The sequence below is a fragment of the Vigna angularis genome, chromosome 4, assembly GCF_016808095.1.
Source record: "Vigna angularis cultivar LongXiaoDou No.4 chromosome 4, ASM1680809v1, whole genome shotgun sequence".
Taxonomy (NCBI): Eukaryota; Viridiplantae; Streptophyta; class Magnoliopsida; order Fabales; family Fabaceae; genus Vigna; species Vigna angularis.
Window position 1 is genome coordinate 7150648 of NC_068973.1, and position 14344 is coordinate 7164991.

At 30.6% G+C, this 14344-nt stretch overlaps 2 protein-coding genes across 3 annotated transcripts; both read left to right on the plus strand.

The window, feature by feature from the left end:
• The first annotated feature begins 2059 nt into the window (after positions 1–2059).
• On the plus strand, positions 2060–8324 carry LOC108330880 (uncharacterized). 2 transcript variants are annotated; one of them, XM_052876981.1, is made up of 12 exons: positions 2060–2133; positions 2329–2586; positions 2974–3123; positions 3300–3467; positions 3842–3994; positions 4106–4258; positions 4408–4572; positions 4694–4864; positions 5301–5484; positions 5573–5783; positions 6531–6795; positions 7876–8324. In XM_052876981.1, the coding sequence occupies exons 2-12, from the start codon at positions 2430–2432 to the stop codon at positions 7887–7889; spliced, it is 1791 nt and encodes a 596-aa protein (XP_052732941.1). In that variant the 5' UTR covers positions 2060–2133; positions 2329–2429; the 3' UTR covers positions 7890–8324. The 2 variants fall into 2 exon arrangements, with proteins under 2 accessions (XP_052732941.1, XP_017420958.1); XM_017565469.2 differs by having other exon boundaries at positions 7896–8324.
• A 461-nt stretch (positions 8325–8785) lies between these two features.
• LOC128196185 (pathogen-associated molecular patterns-induced protein A70-like) lies at positions 8786–9193 on the plus strand. Its single transcript, XM_052876412.1, has one exon. The coding sequence runs from the start codon at positions 8786–8788 to the stop codon at positions 9191–9193; it is 408 nt and encodes a 135-aa protein (XP_052732372.1).
• Positions 9194–14344: the final 5151 nt, after the last annotated feature.

Below are 14344 nucleotides of genomic sequence, written 5' to 3' on the forward strand. Positions count from 1 at the left end.
AATACTATTATATATTCACACCTCTAAAATAATATAATATAAAAAATTAATCTTTTAAATTATATTTTATTTTTATTTTTAATTTATAGAAAAGAATATTGGATCACTCCACTTGCATTTTGTTTGACTTGTTAATTTAGTAGACTAGACAAATCGCATCAAAACAAATTAATGGATTAAAAGTTTTAATCTGATCCACTCCATTCTAAACCCATTTTATCATTGTTCACTTTGTTATCTCTAATTTGCATCCTCTTATTATAATTTATTAAAAATTTAAATTAAAGTTTAAATAATTAATCAATTAAATTCATTAATTGAATTGAATGAAAACAAAGTCATTAAATTAAAAATACAAATCTTATCAAAATAATATATTATCAAATTAAGATTCAATAGATTTTAAATTTTATTTTATAAAATCAAAAGCACACTTTGATATCATAAAGATCAAATTCAAAATTAGAAAAAAGAAAAACAAATTTAAAATAATAAATAATCGACACAAATTTTGGTTAGGTGAATTAAACTTCAAAATTTAGTTTTTTTTATGAATAATAAAGAACCAAAAAAAAAACACAATGAAGAAACAATTCGAAAATTGAATGACAAAATAGGAAAAGACTATTTATAAAACTAAAGAAATGAATTCCCTCCATTTGATTACAACACATATATGTTATACATGAACTCTCATTAATTGTATGCATAAACCTAAATATGAGTTTTAATTAGATTCCTAAGATGAATTAAAAAGTCTAAGTTAAAACAAAAAACATCAAATCTACTTAAATTCCTATACAAAATTACAATAAATCTATTTGTAAAAAAAATCACATAGACGAACAAGTTTATAACAAAAGAAAAGGTTATTATATTAACTGAAAATTCAAAAATAAAAAAGTTATATACATGAAATTTAATTTATTATTACTAAACTAATTATTTGAAAAATAAAATAAAATATTTTTTTTAATATACAATATATATATATATATATATATATATATATATATATATATAATCAAAACAATCGACCTCAAATTTAAAGAAATAGTTTAAAAGGTTAAAATTTAAATTTTGAAATACATTAAAAGTAATCCGTTGAATGAATTGAAAATTATTGAAAATTTTTCTAAATGATTAAGGAAATTTATGAAAATATTATATTAATCTTTTACACAATTTAATAAACAAGTTCAAAATGATTGAATAAATTTATCAGGACAAACGGTTTTAAAACTGAACTTAGAAAAAGCAATTCACTTATATTCCTGTAAAAGACTAATCAAGGTGTTGTATAAAAAATGTTTAAAACACCATTAAAAAAAATACACCTAATTTAAATTGTATTTTTTTCTATTGTGTAAAACAATTACTATTATATATACGGAATTTTTTTGAATTCTTCTTTTTTTATCTATATTTTTTTAATTTGTTTTTTTTAATTATTATTATTTTAGATTAAAATAATTATATTTCTATTTTATTATTTAAATGATTATTAATTTATTTTTTAAAATTAAAATGATTATTTTATTCTCTTAAATTATTATATATTTAGATTCGGTTACTTTTTAAATTAACTTAATTCTTGATGATAAAAAGAGGCTCACACATTTACGTATATTTCCCCTAGTTATTATTATTATTATAATATAGAAGCAGTCCTATATATTTATTATCTAAAGAAAAAATTCAATTAAGTCATTTATTATATATAGGGAATACAATGAATAACTGGACAGTCAAAAATAACTATTGAGGTACTATCCAATATCTTAAAATTACAACTATAGAATAAATTTGGCAAAGGTATTTACAAAAATTTTAAGCCTTAATAAATGCAATCTTATAATAATAAATTAAATCAATCAATACAAACTGTGTAACGTTCAAATCAAAGCACTACATAACAAAATTATAGAAAAGAAAAATCATTTACACTTAGAATATAGTTTTTCTATTACAGGAAGTATAATTTACAAATTAACAAATATGTAACCTTGTAAGAAAAATAAGATTGAAGAAAATAATAACAAAATTAAAATTCCAATATCTTCTTTCTACCCTTTCTCTGTTTTCTCTGATCAGATTCTGGAGAACTCACTCTTCAGTCTTTACCCCCTCCTGGTTTGTTTTCTTTAACCCATTTCCACTGTTGCATTATATACATTTTTTTTTTTCAATTTTTGTTGTGACAGTGATATCAGTGATACACATTTTATTTATTTATTTATTCTATTTTGCATGAACGAAAATAATCACAAATCCCAAAACCTCTTTCTCTATTCTTTAAACATTCACACACTTTCTCGTGTCTCTCAGGTTTGGGAAGATTAAAATTTGAAGAGAAAAAAAGTTTGATTCTTTTTTAGTGGGGTAGTGCGTTTTGTTTTGTTTAACAATTTTTGAAGAGGAGGGGGAAAATGAGGTGGGAAAAGGTAAAGGGAACAGGAGGAGAAGGACCAGGGAGGAGGTGGGGCCACACGTGTAACGCTGTTAGAGATGGCAGACTTCTTTATCTCTTCGGTGGTTACGGCAAATTTAACTGTCAGACCAACCAAGTTCACGTATTCGACACTCGTAAGTACCACAATCTTTCTCTATTATTGTGTCTGTCTTTTTTTTTTCTTTAAATCTTGATATGGTTTTTAGTTTTAAGATTGATTTTTCTTCTTAATTTTGATTGCATTGTCATTTTCTGCCTGTTACTGTTCACTAAGCATGGGTAGTTTTTATTTGTTGGGTTCTTTCGTCTTTTAATTTTTGATATGGGTCCCTGGTTCTTTTTGAATCTTTATATGATCAAATGCTTTCACTATTTTGGGACATCCTATATCTTTTAAGTTGAGTGCATTGTTTTTTATTCCGAGTTGAGTGCATTGGGTTGTTTGCATTATTTTTGAAGTGTTTCTATTCATTTATTCTGTTATCTGCAGCTATTTTATGGCTGATGTTGGTGATTTGCAGTGAGGCAGAGTTGGAGTGAACCAGCTGTTAAAGGGACCCCACCTACTCCTAGGGACAGCCATAGTTGTTCTGTTGTTGGTGATAGTCTTTTTGTGTTTGGGGGTACAGATGGGACCAGGCTGCTGAATGATTTGCATATTCTAGACATTTGTGAGTCATTATTCTGATATTTTTAATGTGGGAAGGGAATGTTATTGGACTAAGTTTTACACCATAGTTGTGATATAATACATCTGAAAGAGTTTAGGGTGATCTAATTATGTACACCCTGTAGTGTACAGTAATTGTTTAACTTGATGGCACTCACTGCTGTTGAACTGTCTTAGCTTCACATACATGGATTTTTCCAACTGTGAGAGGGGAAGCACCAGAGGCACGGGAGGGTCATGCTGCTGCAGTTATTGGCAAACGACTATTTGTATTTGGTGGTTGTGGCAGATCTGCAAATAATACTAATGATGTGTACTACAATGACCTTTACATATTAAATACAGGTGACTTTTCTTTATCACACACTACCATTTGTTTATCTAACTAATTCACTTTTCAATTTTTACCCTTCACATTCATGAGACCTCACACAATATCATAGGTTCATACAGTGTGACAAAATTGTTAAAGATTTCTTATCTTAATTATTATATTCTAACACATGGTGGAACTTGGAATAGTTACACTTTTTGTCTTGCTTCTAGAGGTTCATAATAATTTTAGTTGTGAATGAAATGCAACGAAGGCTGCACTATTTAGTTGATCTAATATTTACTCTGTTTAATAATTCCATTTGCATTAGTACTTTGCAGTTTTTTTTTATTATGGATAAGATGAGAAATATACTTATGATTTCTTTTCATCTATTCACCTGTAGAAACATATACATGGCAGCGTGCTACAACATCAGGCACTCCACCATCTCCTCGAGATAGCCACACTTGTTCATCTTGGAAAAACAAAATTATTGTGATCGGTGGTGAAGATGAACAAGATTATTATCTGTCTGATGTTCATGTTCTAGATACTGGTATGTATCCTTTTATGTAACTGTTATACATTTGGTACACTTATTGAATATTTGTGCAAGAAAGGGGGTATTTATCGGAGTATAATTTACTAGCATTTTCTGTAAATGCAGATACTCTTATCTGGAGCAAAATGTGTACCTCTAGCCAATCATTGCCACCTCGAGCTGGTCATTGTACAGTTTCTTTGGGCAACAGTTTGTTTGTTTTTGGGGGCTTTACAGAAGCTCAATGCCTATACAATGACTTGTATATGCTTGACATTGGTATGTCTAATATAGATGCTTGTTTATAAGTCTGATAAACACTTAAACAGGAGTTCAAACTTTTTCACTGTACTAGTTTGTAGTAAATATTTATTGTTTGTTCATGTGTTAAAGTTGTGCCCTTATTTTTCATTCCTGATTGGAAACAGAGACTTTTGTGTGGACGAAGGTGGAAACTACACCTAGTGGTCCTTCTGCTAGATTTTCTGTAGCTGGTGACTGTTTAGATCCACATATGGGGGGTGCTCTTGTGTTTTTGGGAGGTTGTAATAGAAATCTGGAGGCCCTGGATGATATGTATTACCTATACACAGGTTGAGCAAAGAGTAAATTTTTTCCTGTTAAATATACTGAGGAACATTTTGATTATAGAATTTCTGCAAATTAAGAAGTTTGTGACAGAAATGTGTTTCTAATATATTTCTGGCTTTTTAGGTATTGCACAGGAAAGAGAACTCAGACCAGAGAAGTTATCCTTAAGGAAGCAATTGAAGCTGAAATGTCAAGAGCAGAATCTCAATCTTGTCCAAAACCCAGTTCTGTGTGGATATGGAGTGGATGCTGGCAGTAATCATCCTATGTCAATCTTAAACTATAGCCAACAAAGTGAGAACCTGCTTATATATGAACTTCCTGAGGAATATAACAAAATATTTTGTTTTTCCTTGAAGTGATATGTGTTTCCTGTCATTCTTTGTATTGGATTTTGGAAGTCCCTCCTGTGTATATCACAGCTTATATTACATGCTTTCTTGTAATGTATTTATTTGGTCTTTTGCCATATTTTTAGTTGATAATGATAAGGTAGTGAGGATTAGTGTTCTTAGCTGCACTCCTAAATAGAGTTAGTTTCTCTGACCAGTTTGTGTGTTTCTTCTGAGACATGCACACTAGTTGTGGCAAGTTGATATTTTGTAAAGTTTTGTAAGTTCTAAAAAAGGAAAATATTCTTTGGTTATGGGCCTTGATTAAAAGAATGAAAAATGGTGTTTGGGTATTCCATTCAAAGTGGGAATCTAAGTATCCAGCATCATGTTTACAGGTAAACTAAATATCCCAGTAAGGCAATCCCTGCCTCCTGGAAAGAGAATGTTTCATGCCAAAGTTACGGAAAAAATCTCAGCAGGATATACTATTGAAACTGTTATTGATGGAAAGCCTCTTCATGGAATTCTGTTTTCAAACAAGCCAAACATTCAAAGTCCAGTTGCTAATACTTCCAATAGGTATGTCCTTCTCTTTACAATTTTTCACCACCCTGAATCTCCCTTTTGAAAAATTTGGTTTTAACATAGTGTTTGATTCTCAAAACAGGAAAAGGTCTGCTGGTGAAATTGAAAATGTTGATTTAAATGACATGCTTACACAATCAGACAATGTAACAACTTCTGCAGTGCTCAGGCAAGAGAAAATAGAAAATCAACCGGAAGTACGGGGAGAGAGTTCAGAATTTCTTGAACGCCATAAAGAAGCAGATACTATTGTTGCGTCAAGTATCCCAACAACAGCTGCGGACTCCTTAAAGGTCAAGTATTATTATTTTTTTTTTACTTCTGTTGAATAAAATTCTATGTGGGCCAGATTATTGGCACTAAAATTTTATTTAGAGGCCCCAACAGGGAATAATTAAAAATTTAAAATTGACAGTTTGGGTTTTGTTATTGGAAGGATGTTAACTATAAATGTGACCTTATACACAGTTATAGATTCTGTTTGCAAGGTGAACTTTATGAGAGTACGAGTTTTTTTAGTGGCTGAATAAAATTTTCATGTGTACAGTGCTTGTTTGCCATAGGTGTTTTACCTGTAGGCACTATGGCCATAGATTCATGGGACTTGCACATGATTGTCTGTGGTGTAACCACAGGCTCCGTATGCATGCAAGAAAAGCTATGGATTGCCACTAAATATTAACATTTTCTGTTTCCTGTGTGTTATGGATTGAATCCTTTTCTGTAACCTTAGCTGAGATATAGTTGGTCATGATCTAGTTTATTTAATACCTTGGTGGGATGTCTGTTCCAACACTAGTGTTTTTTCCCTTTTTACTGTATGTTAAATTTTGTTCAATTCTAGATAGTGATCTTCCAAGATAAACATTCTTAGATTTTCCATACAAGGGAGACCATTTCCTTGGCTCTAGTGGTGTATGTGAATGAAAAGTCACCTGCCAGTTAATGCGCATGAATCTAATAAAGATCATCCCTGGGAATGTAACGTGAGTCTTTGGTGAGGTTTCTTTCTTACCTGCACATCCATGAATATCCTGCAGGATTCTGTCAACCCAGAACCTGAAGCTGTTTCTTTGAATCTAAATGATGAGAACAATGACTCATCAAAACCCTTAATTGAGAGCTTGAAAAACGATGGATCCAATGATGAGACAAGCTCCAAAGGTGAAATGCAAATTGGAGATGAAATAAATGTGCCAGTTTCCAATTGTGAAATTTCAGGACAAACGAGTGATGCACCAAACTCTAATGCTGATGTCCTGAAACCTGCAGCAGCTGAGAGTTCTGTTTCTCCACCAAATCAAGGTATGGAACTATTGAGAGAAGTTAGTGAAGATTCTTTGGCTTGACCTTTTTTGTCGTTAGCATGTTGGATAAAATAGCATCTCCTTTTCATTTCAGATACATTTTCATGCAAGTTTGAGTTAAAACTGAATTCACTTGTTAAGTTGTTACTCTGCCCCCCACCCACAAAAATGAAAGAAAAAAACCTCTGGAATTTTGTCTTTTGCATTTCTTTGAATGAAATGGCATTTCCTCTCACATATGGCAACATTTTCAAGTGAGTTTGAGTTAAACCTAAATGATTCGATTGGTAAGCTGCTGCTTCTCTCCTCCCACAACAAAAAAGAAAGAAAAAATGAACCTCTGTCCCAATATGCTTTTGGGATAAGAGATTTACTTTTATAAATGGATAGGGGGCTAATCATCATGGCATTTTTGCCTATTAACTACCTCTTATTAAAAGAAGTCATCATGTTTGCACTTGAAAGCAACATCAATGATTAACCTTTTTGTTTTATTTCAAATTTCTGTTTAAACGTAAAGGCAATCATGAAAGTATCAGAGATAATATATATTTGAGCATCAGATAGATGTCTGTGTAATGTTAAATGAACTCTTGTAATGCAGAAAACTTCAAAATCTGGAGTAAATTTTAGTTAAAAACACCCATCCATTTCCCTGAGAACATGTTACTGTCAGAGTATATGTACACAGTTGATTCCAATACAAGTTTTTAATCAAATAATCAGGACTCAATTTCTAATATATTAAATTCTAAGAAATTCTATTAAAAAAATTGTAAGAAATTTAGACAATTTGAAATCTACATGATGCTACTACTACTTATTTTAGGAGCACTTAACTTTGTTACTGATGGTAAGAAATCTCGATTACCTCAATGTTGCAGCACTGTGTTGTTTACTTGTATTGTTTTATAGTCTTGTTTACAGCATACCACATTTAAACACTTGCAATAGATAAACTTACCTGACATGACATGGTTTTTGAATTAAGATTTTCAGACAATAAATAGTTATCACTTCATAATAGCAATTGAAAATTTGAAAATTATTGTATGACATATTGTGAGTTTGAGCACAGTTCTTGTTGTATGAATACAGGTGTGACAGATGATTGCACAACTCCAAGGACAGAAGGCCAAAGTGAACAAGAAAAATTAACATGAATTCTGGCATTTTACATTCCTTTTATGAAGGTTGCAGCAGATGCACATAAGAGTTTAATAGAGAGAAACGTGCTAACTGGTGGGGATATTCTGTTACCTACACAACATATATTGATCTTAAATTGTTCGGCTAGACAATTGTTACCTTAGGTATAGATAGTGTTACAAGTTTTTGTCTGTAACTCTTCATTCATTAGGAGAAAAATATTAAGAGGCTGACTATAGGTGCCAACTTGTAATATTTTTTTCTTGTTTTCATTTATCTTGTCTTGGTAGCTTTGAGGCGATTTTTTATTTTCATTTGGCAAGATGACTGTTTCAGAATTTGTTTTGCAAATCACCAATTCAGTTTTACTTTGACTCATGGTTGTAGCGTGATTATGAAATGTATAGATTAATTTTAATTTTAAAAATTATTAAAAACATAAAAAAATATTTTTTTACTTAAAAAAATTATATTGACCGCATTTCATTTATTTTAGGTTTAATACCCAATTTTGTCCCCACTTTGGTTCGGAAATCTCAAGTTAGTCCCTTTATAGAAATGTGAGTGCAATGGATCCTTACTTGTAATTATTTGAGTCTAATGAGTCCCTTCCGTTAAATAGAAGGAAACGGAGTTAGTGGGCTGATGATGTGGCAGTTGTCTTTGGTGAGGTGTCTGACGCAATTGTTTGCGTGCTTACGTAGGGTTCCCCATTTTCAAATTGGGTTTTATTAAAAATTGGGGATAAAAGGATTTGGGGGGTGATTTGTTGGAGAAATCTTGAGGGAAGTTCTGGAGATAACTCACCCCAGTTGGACCGGGTTCCGTCTTCGTCGTTGATGGACCGGATTAGGTCTTTTAGTTTTCGTAGAACAGAAAGTGAAAGATCCGAGCCGGTCCAAAATTCTGAGTCTGGAATGAATCTGGTACGAACTCCATCTTTGTTGGAGCACGTTAGGCGTTTTAGTCTGGATTTAGGTAAAGTGCAGAAGGAAAGTTGTGACTTGGTTGAGCAGCAATTAAGCCGTGCTCCTTCCTTCCTGCAGCGGCTTAAGTCCTTGACCTTTGACAGATCGGAGTCCGAAGCTGAGGTGAGGGATGCTGGGGAGTTCGTGGAGGAAAGGGAAGAAGAGGAAGGGGTGGACGCTAAGGCTGATGATTTCATCAACAGGTTTAGGCAGCAACTCAGGTTGCAGAGGCTTGACTCTATTCTACGATGCAGGGATATGCTCACACGAAACTCATAATAACACTTGAATTTAATATTATTTGAAGGAGAAGATCACCTTTTTTCGAATGTTTCTTGCTTGAACACGAGAATTTGGCTACCTGGTCTGTTGTCTGTAATCTGTATTTGTAAACCGTTGCTGTTTTGGTATTGTTATTCGAAAAAAAAATAATTAATCGATATGTATAGCAAGCAGCTAGCGATAATCTTTTGAATGTAGACAATTTTTAAAGATGAAGTCTGAGTTTTTATTTTATTTTGTAGGTTATTTATTTGTCTGGATGTTAGTCTCATCACTTGTACTGATTTACATACCTTCACCAAGACGACCTAATTAATTGAAACTTTAAAAGGAAACAAAATTATGGAAAAGCAACATAAATATTTTATTACAGGAATTCCTTAGCTCGTTTCTATAATAGAATTCCCCTAATATATATTTTTGGCATAGGTCTCTTGGGAGTCTTCTTCAACCTTTGGCGGGGCTCCATAGTCACTTAGACTTACTTTTCCATTATCAAGTTTATCGGCTGAATGTTGGTCAAAAAGTGTTTACACTGAGTACTAACATTTGGATTATTAAATTCTGCATATGCACAATCACATGTTTAAGGAGGGAGGGCTTTAAACAACCACGATAAAATAAAACATTTCATTTTAATCACATAGCTCAAATATTATTTGCTTGTATTATAAGACTTCTAGCAGCATTTATTTTACTAACAATTGTATTCATATTGTTGAATATATATATCTAACACATATAAACAGCCTTACGTCATTTCCCCATTCATAAATTGTTAGGCAACTCAAGCATTGTAAATAAGCGTATTTAAAAAAACTCAATAGCCTTCTGTTGGCAAATTTTGTTAATTAAACTAAAAATATTAATAACGCCTGCTGGCGTAGGACAAGACATTGAACACAGGGGAGTAAATGCAGAATGCTGGGATTCATAACTTTATGAAAACTCATTAAAAGAATCACACTTCAAATGTAAAAGTCATGGCTATTAAACTCAAAAGAAAAGCCATCATCATTGTCAAACATAAAAGAAAAATATAATGTAATACCACCGTGTTTAAAGAAACGAATTCATAATGACGTTTAAAAGAGAATAAATAAATAAACACATATCAGCTTCTACTTTTATTGTGTACAAACAAATCAAACTTTTACTAACAAGGACGCGTTCAACTTTGAATGGGACACACGCCCCCTTATCCCCTTCCTTCGAACCGAAGTCCGAACAGAACGAAATGATAAATGACACAGATTAATTTATCTAAATTCCCGTTTTATGTTCAGAATCCATAGCCTGCATTATTATAAATTTATGTAAAAGGATTCTGCGACTGGCAATTTCATGCAAGCAGAGCCTTATCCCCACAACTTATATATATGGCTTAAAACCTCAATGAAAATACAAAATTGATGAAAAGGAACCTTTTTTTCCTCTTGCCTCTTTACACACATCACTAATTAAATTGTCGTTAAACTAAAAGTACACATGCTGATGTCCATCGAGACCAAACTATGTTCTTTTTTTGGGGGATATGGTAAGAAAAAGGGGGCATTGGGGGATTACAGTAATATTGAAGAGTTTAGCAACCAGTACGAAGTTTTAATGCCAGGATATCAAAATCAAGCAGCTGGAACCTTTCTCCCATCTTCTATAAAGACGGTCCATCAACGACGAAGACGGAACCCGGTCCAACTGGGGTGAGTTATCTCCAGAACTTCCCTCAAGATTTCTCCAACAAATCACCTCCAAATCCTTTTATCCCCAATTTTTAATAAAACTCAATTTGAAAATGGGGAACCCTAACACCACGTAAGCACGCAAACAATTGCGTCTTGACACCTCACCAAAGACAACTGCCACATCATCAGTCCACTAACTCCGTTTCCTTCTATTTAACGGAAGGGACTCATTAGACTCAAATAATTACAAGTAAGGATCCATTGCACTCACATTTCTATAAAGGGACTAATTTGAGATTTCCAAACCAAAGTGGGGACAAAATTGGGTATTAAACCTTTATTTTACTTTTGTGAAAAGCACGTCTCATTAAAACAAAACATATTAGCAAAGTTATCTTTTTTATTTTGAACATTTTTAACTTTTATTAAATTATAGGATTAAATATGCCTTTTCACCTTTAATCCGACATAAAATTAAAATTATTTTTTATCTTAAATTTTAACAAGTTTAGTCCTCAAAATTTAAAAATTTAATATTTTTGTTATGTACGACATTTCATACTTGCATTGAAGCAATTTAATTGCAAATGTTATGAATCAAAATGTTCAAATCTACAGATATATCTAACCTTAAATTGTATTACCCATTGATTTGAGCAACTCCATGGTTTTAAAATTTTTATTAATCCCAACGATTATAACTCCCTTAACACCAAAAACATTTCGTACTACTCTTCTAATCATTCTTCGTCACTTTGAACCCTTAGTAATTTCTTTTAGTTTTACAAAGGTGCTTCTCAACAATTGTTAAAATCCCATTAAAATATTTTTTTTCACTTTTTTTCTAAAATATATTTTTATGTACATAATGTACTTTTGTCATTAATACAATCATGAAAACTGATAAGTCTTACTAAAAAAAGAAAACAATGAAAAGAAAAACTTGCCAGTTTTATGACTACAATCATCGCATAACGAAGTTTACAAGTTAATGTATGTATGATAATATTATTATATTCACAAATAATAATTAAGATTGGTTCATATATAAAAGAATGAAAATCATAACAAACTTTTAAGTAAAATCTATCATCAGAATCATTTACTATTTTTTCATTTTTTTGTTTTTTTTTTTCAATCCAAACAACTTAACTTTATACTTCACTCTTTTTTTCACTATTCCATCAATTCACCTAACAATTTGTTAGTGAAGATACGGTGCATGCATATTTTTCATGTTTATGTTTGGTAAGTTTTCATGCCCAATTTAATTTATTAAATGTACTTGAATAAGAAAGGTGTCAAAACCAACCATGCAAGATGTGTATTCAAGACAATTATTATATCATAATTATAATAAAAATTGTTTACAAATATATTGTGTTATTTATACAAAAATTGAAAACAAATGTGATTGTGGCTACGTCACTTACATAACAAAATCACTCATGACCAATACTTTTACAATCACTTCAATATATTTGAGTGCATACAAAGATAGTGCACAACTAGATAGTATATGAACTACAACTACCTATAGTCTATTGTACTATATGACTTTACATTCGAAACATATGTACATTGAAAATGTCGACTTTGTATTTTATTAGAAGTCAAGGAATCAGACACACTTTGACAAATGTTAATGAATTCACATCCTTAGACAAATGTACTAAGATAATACAAAGATAGATTTGAAGAGTTGAGTCTATCCATGGTCTTCATAATGATTCAAGCATGAGTTGAACCATCTAACCACACCCATACAACACCAACAATGTATGTATGTTGTCTAATCACATATCTTACTACTCGCAAGTGAAACTCCTATAAGTTAGATTCACATTCCTTCTTTCCATTCTTGGGAAGTGTTCATATATTCATGCTTATTGCAATTTAAACACATTATTAAAATGTATTCATGTCAATAACACTAACTTTTCCAAATAATATATACAATTTTTTGTAAGAGCATAACTAATGTCACACTTTTATAAAAAAAAGTATGCATCCCACGATATGTAATAAGTAAGCCTTTGTTGCACACTTCCATCTTTGGTAGGTGCAACAATCCTCATATACCTCCTTAAGCGAGTTAGTCTCACATGGAAAACACGATAATGTCTCATCTATCATAACATCACTCAAGTCTAACCCTAGCAACTTCATCAACAAAATTGAAGCTGTAATGAAACTTAACATCACAAATGAACAAAAACTTCTATTGAGCATAATCTAATGTAATGGTCATTTCATCACCTTTCCACAAAGACAAAAAACAAACCCTTATTTGCAATCTCACAACTAATGTTGCTTAATGACAATAATAAAGAATTAAGCATTGCATCCTAAATTTGTTAACGAGTCCTCCAAGCTTATTTGACTTGCAACGATGAGAGATCGATTTTAGTTTTTCTTGATCCTTAAAATAATAATCTTGTTTGACATCATAAACAATATTCACCATCATCGAATATAATACTTAACTACAATTTTTGTTTCTTACCTTACCCTTCCATAGTCTAATCACTGTATGATTTGGAAAACTAATTAATAATGAACAATTTATATGTTCTTTAAAGAATTCATCTTATACATAAAAGGCTATTGTATTTATTAAATCACCATCATTTTCACCTAATTTTATTTAGAAAATTCTTCTATATAATGACTCCAAAAGTATCTACTTACCATTTGAGATGAACCTCCTCTTATGTTAATTATCAATATACATATTATAAAACCCTGATATGTATAACATAAATTTAATTTAGAATTAAAATAAACACATCTTTTTCATATGCTCCACATGAAACCCGAAAAAAAAAAAACCTTCAAATTTCAATATATTTATGATAGAAAAACAAAATAAGTGGAGAAAAAAATCATAAAATATTTGACATTTAACCGAACTAAAATAACAAAAATAAAATTATTTCTTTTTATTTATTTGAGGGAAAGATAAAGCTGAAAATATAAAAGTTTATTGTCGAGCTAAATTAATATTAACATTTTAATTTTCTAATACTATTTGAAATGTGTATTTAATTATCTTTTATATTTTTAACGTTTCTATTATTTTGAAAATATTAAAACAGTCTAATGAAAATTATTTTAACAAATTTTCTTAAATAATACAAAAACTAAAGATAACGAATAATAAAAAAAAATGTTTTTATATTAGTTAGTAAAGGAAATACTTATCTAATTGAACCCTTAACCTTAACCTTGAGAGAGTTAAAATTTTTATGTAAAAATATATAAAACAAATAAAAATAGTAAAAAGAGTAAAAGTAATAAATATAGACCTAACATCTATTTTATTTGTTGAAATTGATAATACACAAAAAAAATTTCTAATAAAAAATGAGAAAAAAAAGTAATATGTGTGAATTTTATAAATATAAAATAAATTAAACAATTAGAAAAGAGAAAAAAAAACAATATATATATATATATTAATATT

What these genes read in the sequence shown, in the direction of transcription:
- LOC108330880 (XM_017565469.2), top strand. Translation starts at nt 2,430, where the DNA reads ATGAGGTGGGAAAAGGTAAAGGGAACAGGAGGAGAAGGACCAGGGAGG. An exon ending in GTTGCTAATACTTCCAATAG is followed by an intron (nt 5,485 to 5,572) that starts GTATGTCCTTCT and finishes TTCTCAAAACAG; the next exon opens with GAAAAGGTCTGCTGGTGAAA. An exon ending in TGTTTCTCCACCAAATCAAG is followed by an intron (nt 6,796 to 7,895) that starts GTATGGAACTAT and finishes GTATGAATACAG; the next exon opens with GTGTGACAGATGATTGCACA.
- LOC128196185 (XM_052876412.1), top strand. Translation starts at nt 8,786, where the DNA reads ATGGACCGGATTAGGTCTTTTAGTTTTCGTAGAACAGAAAGTGAAAGA.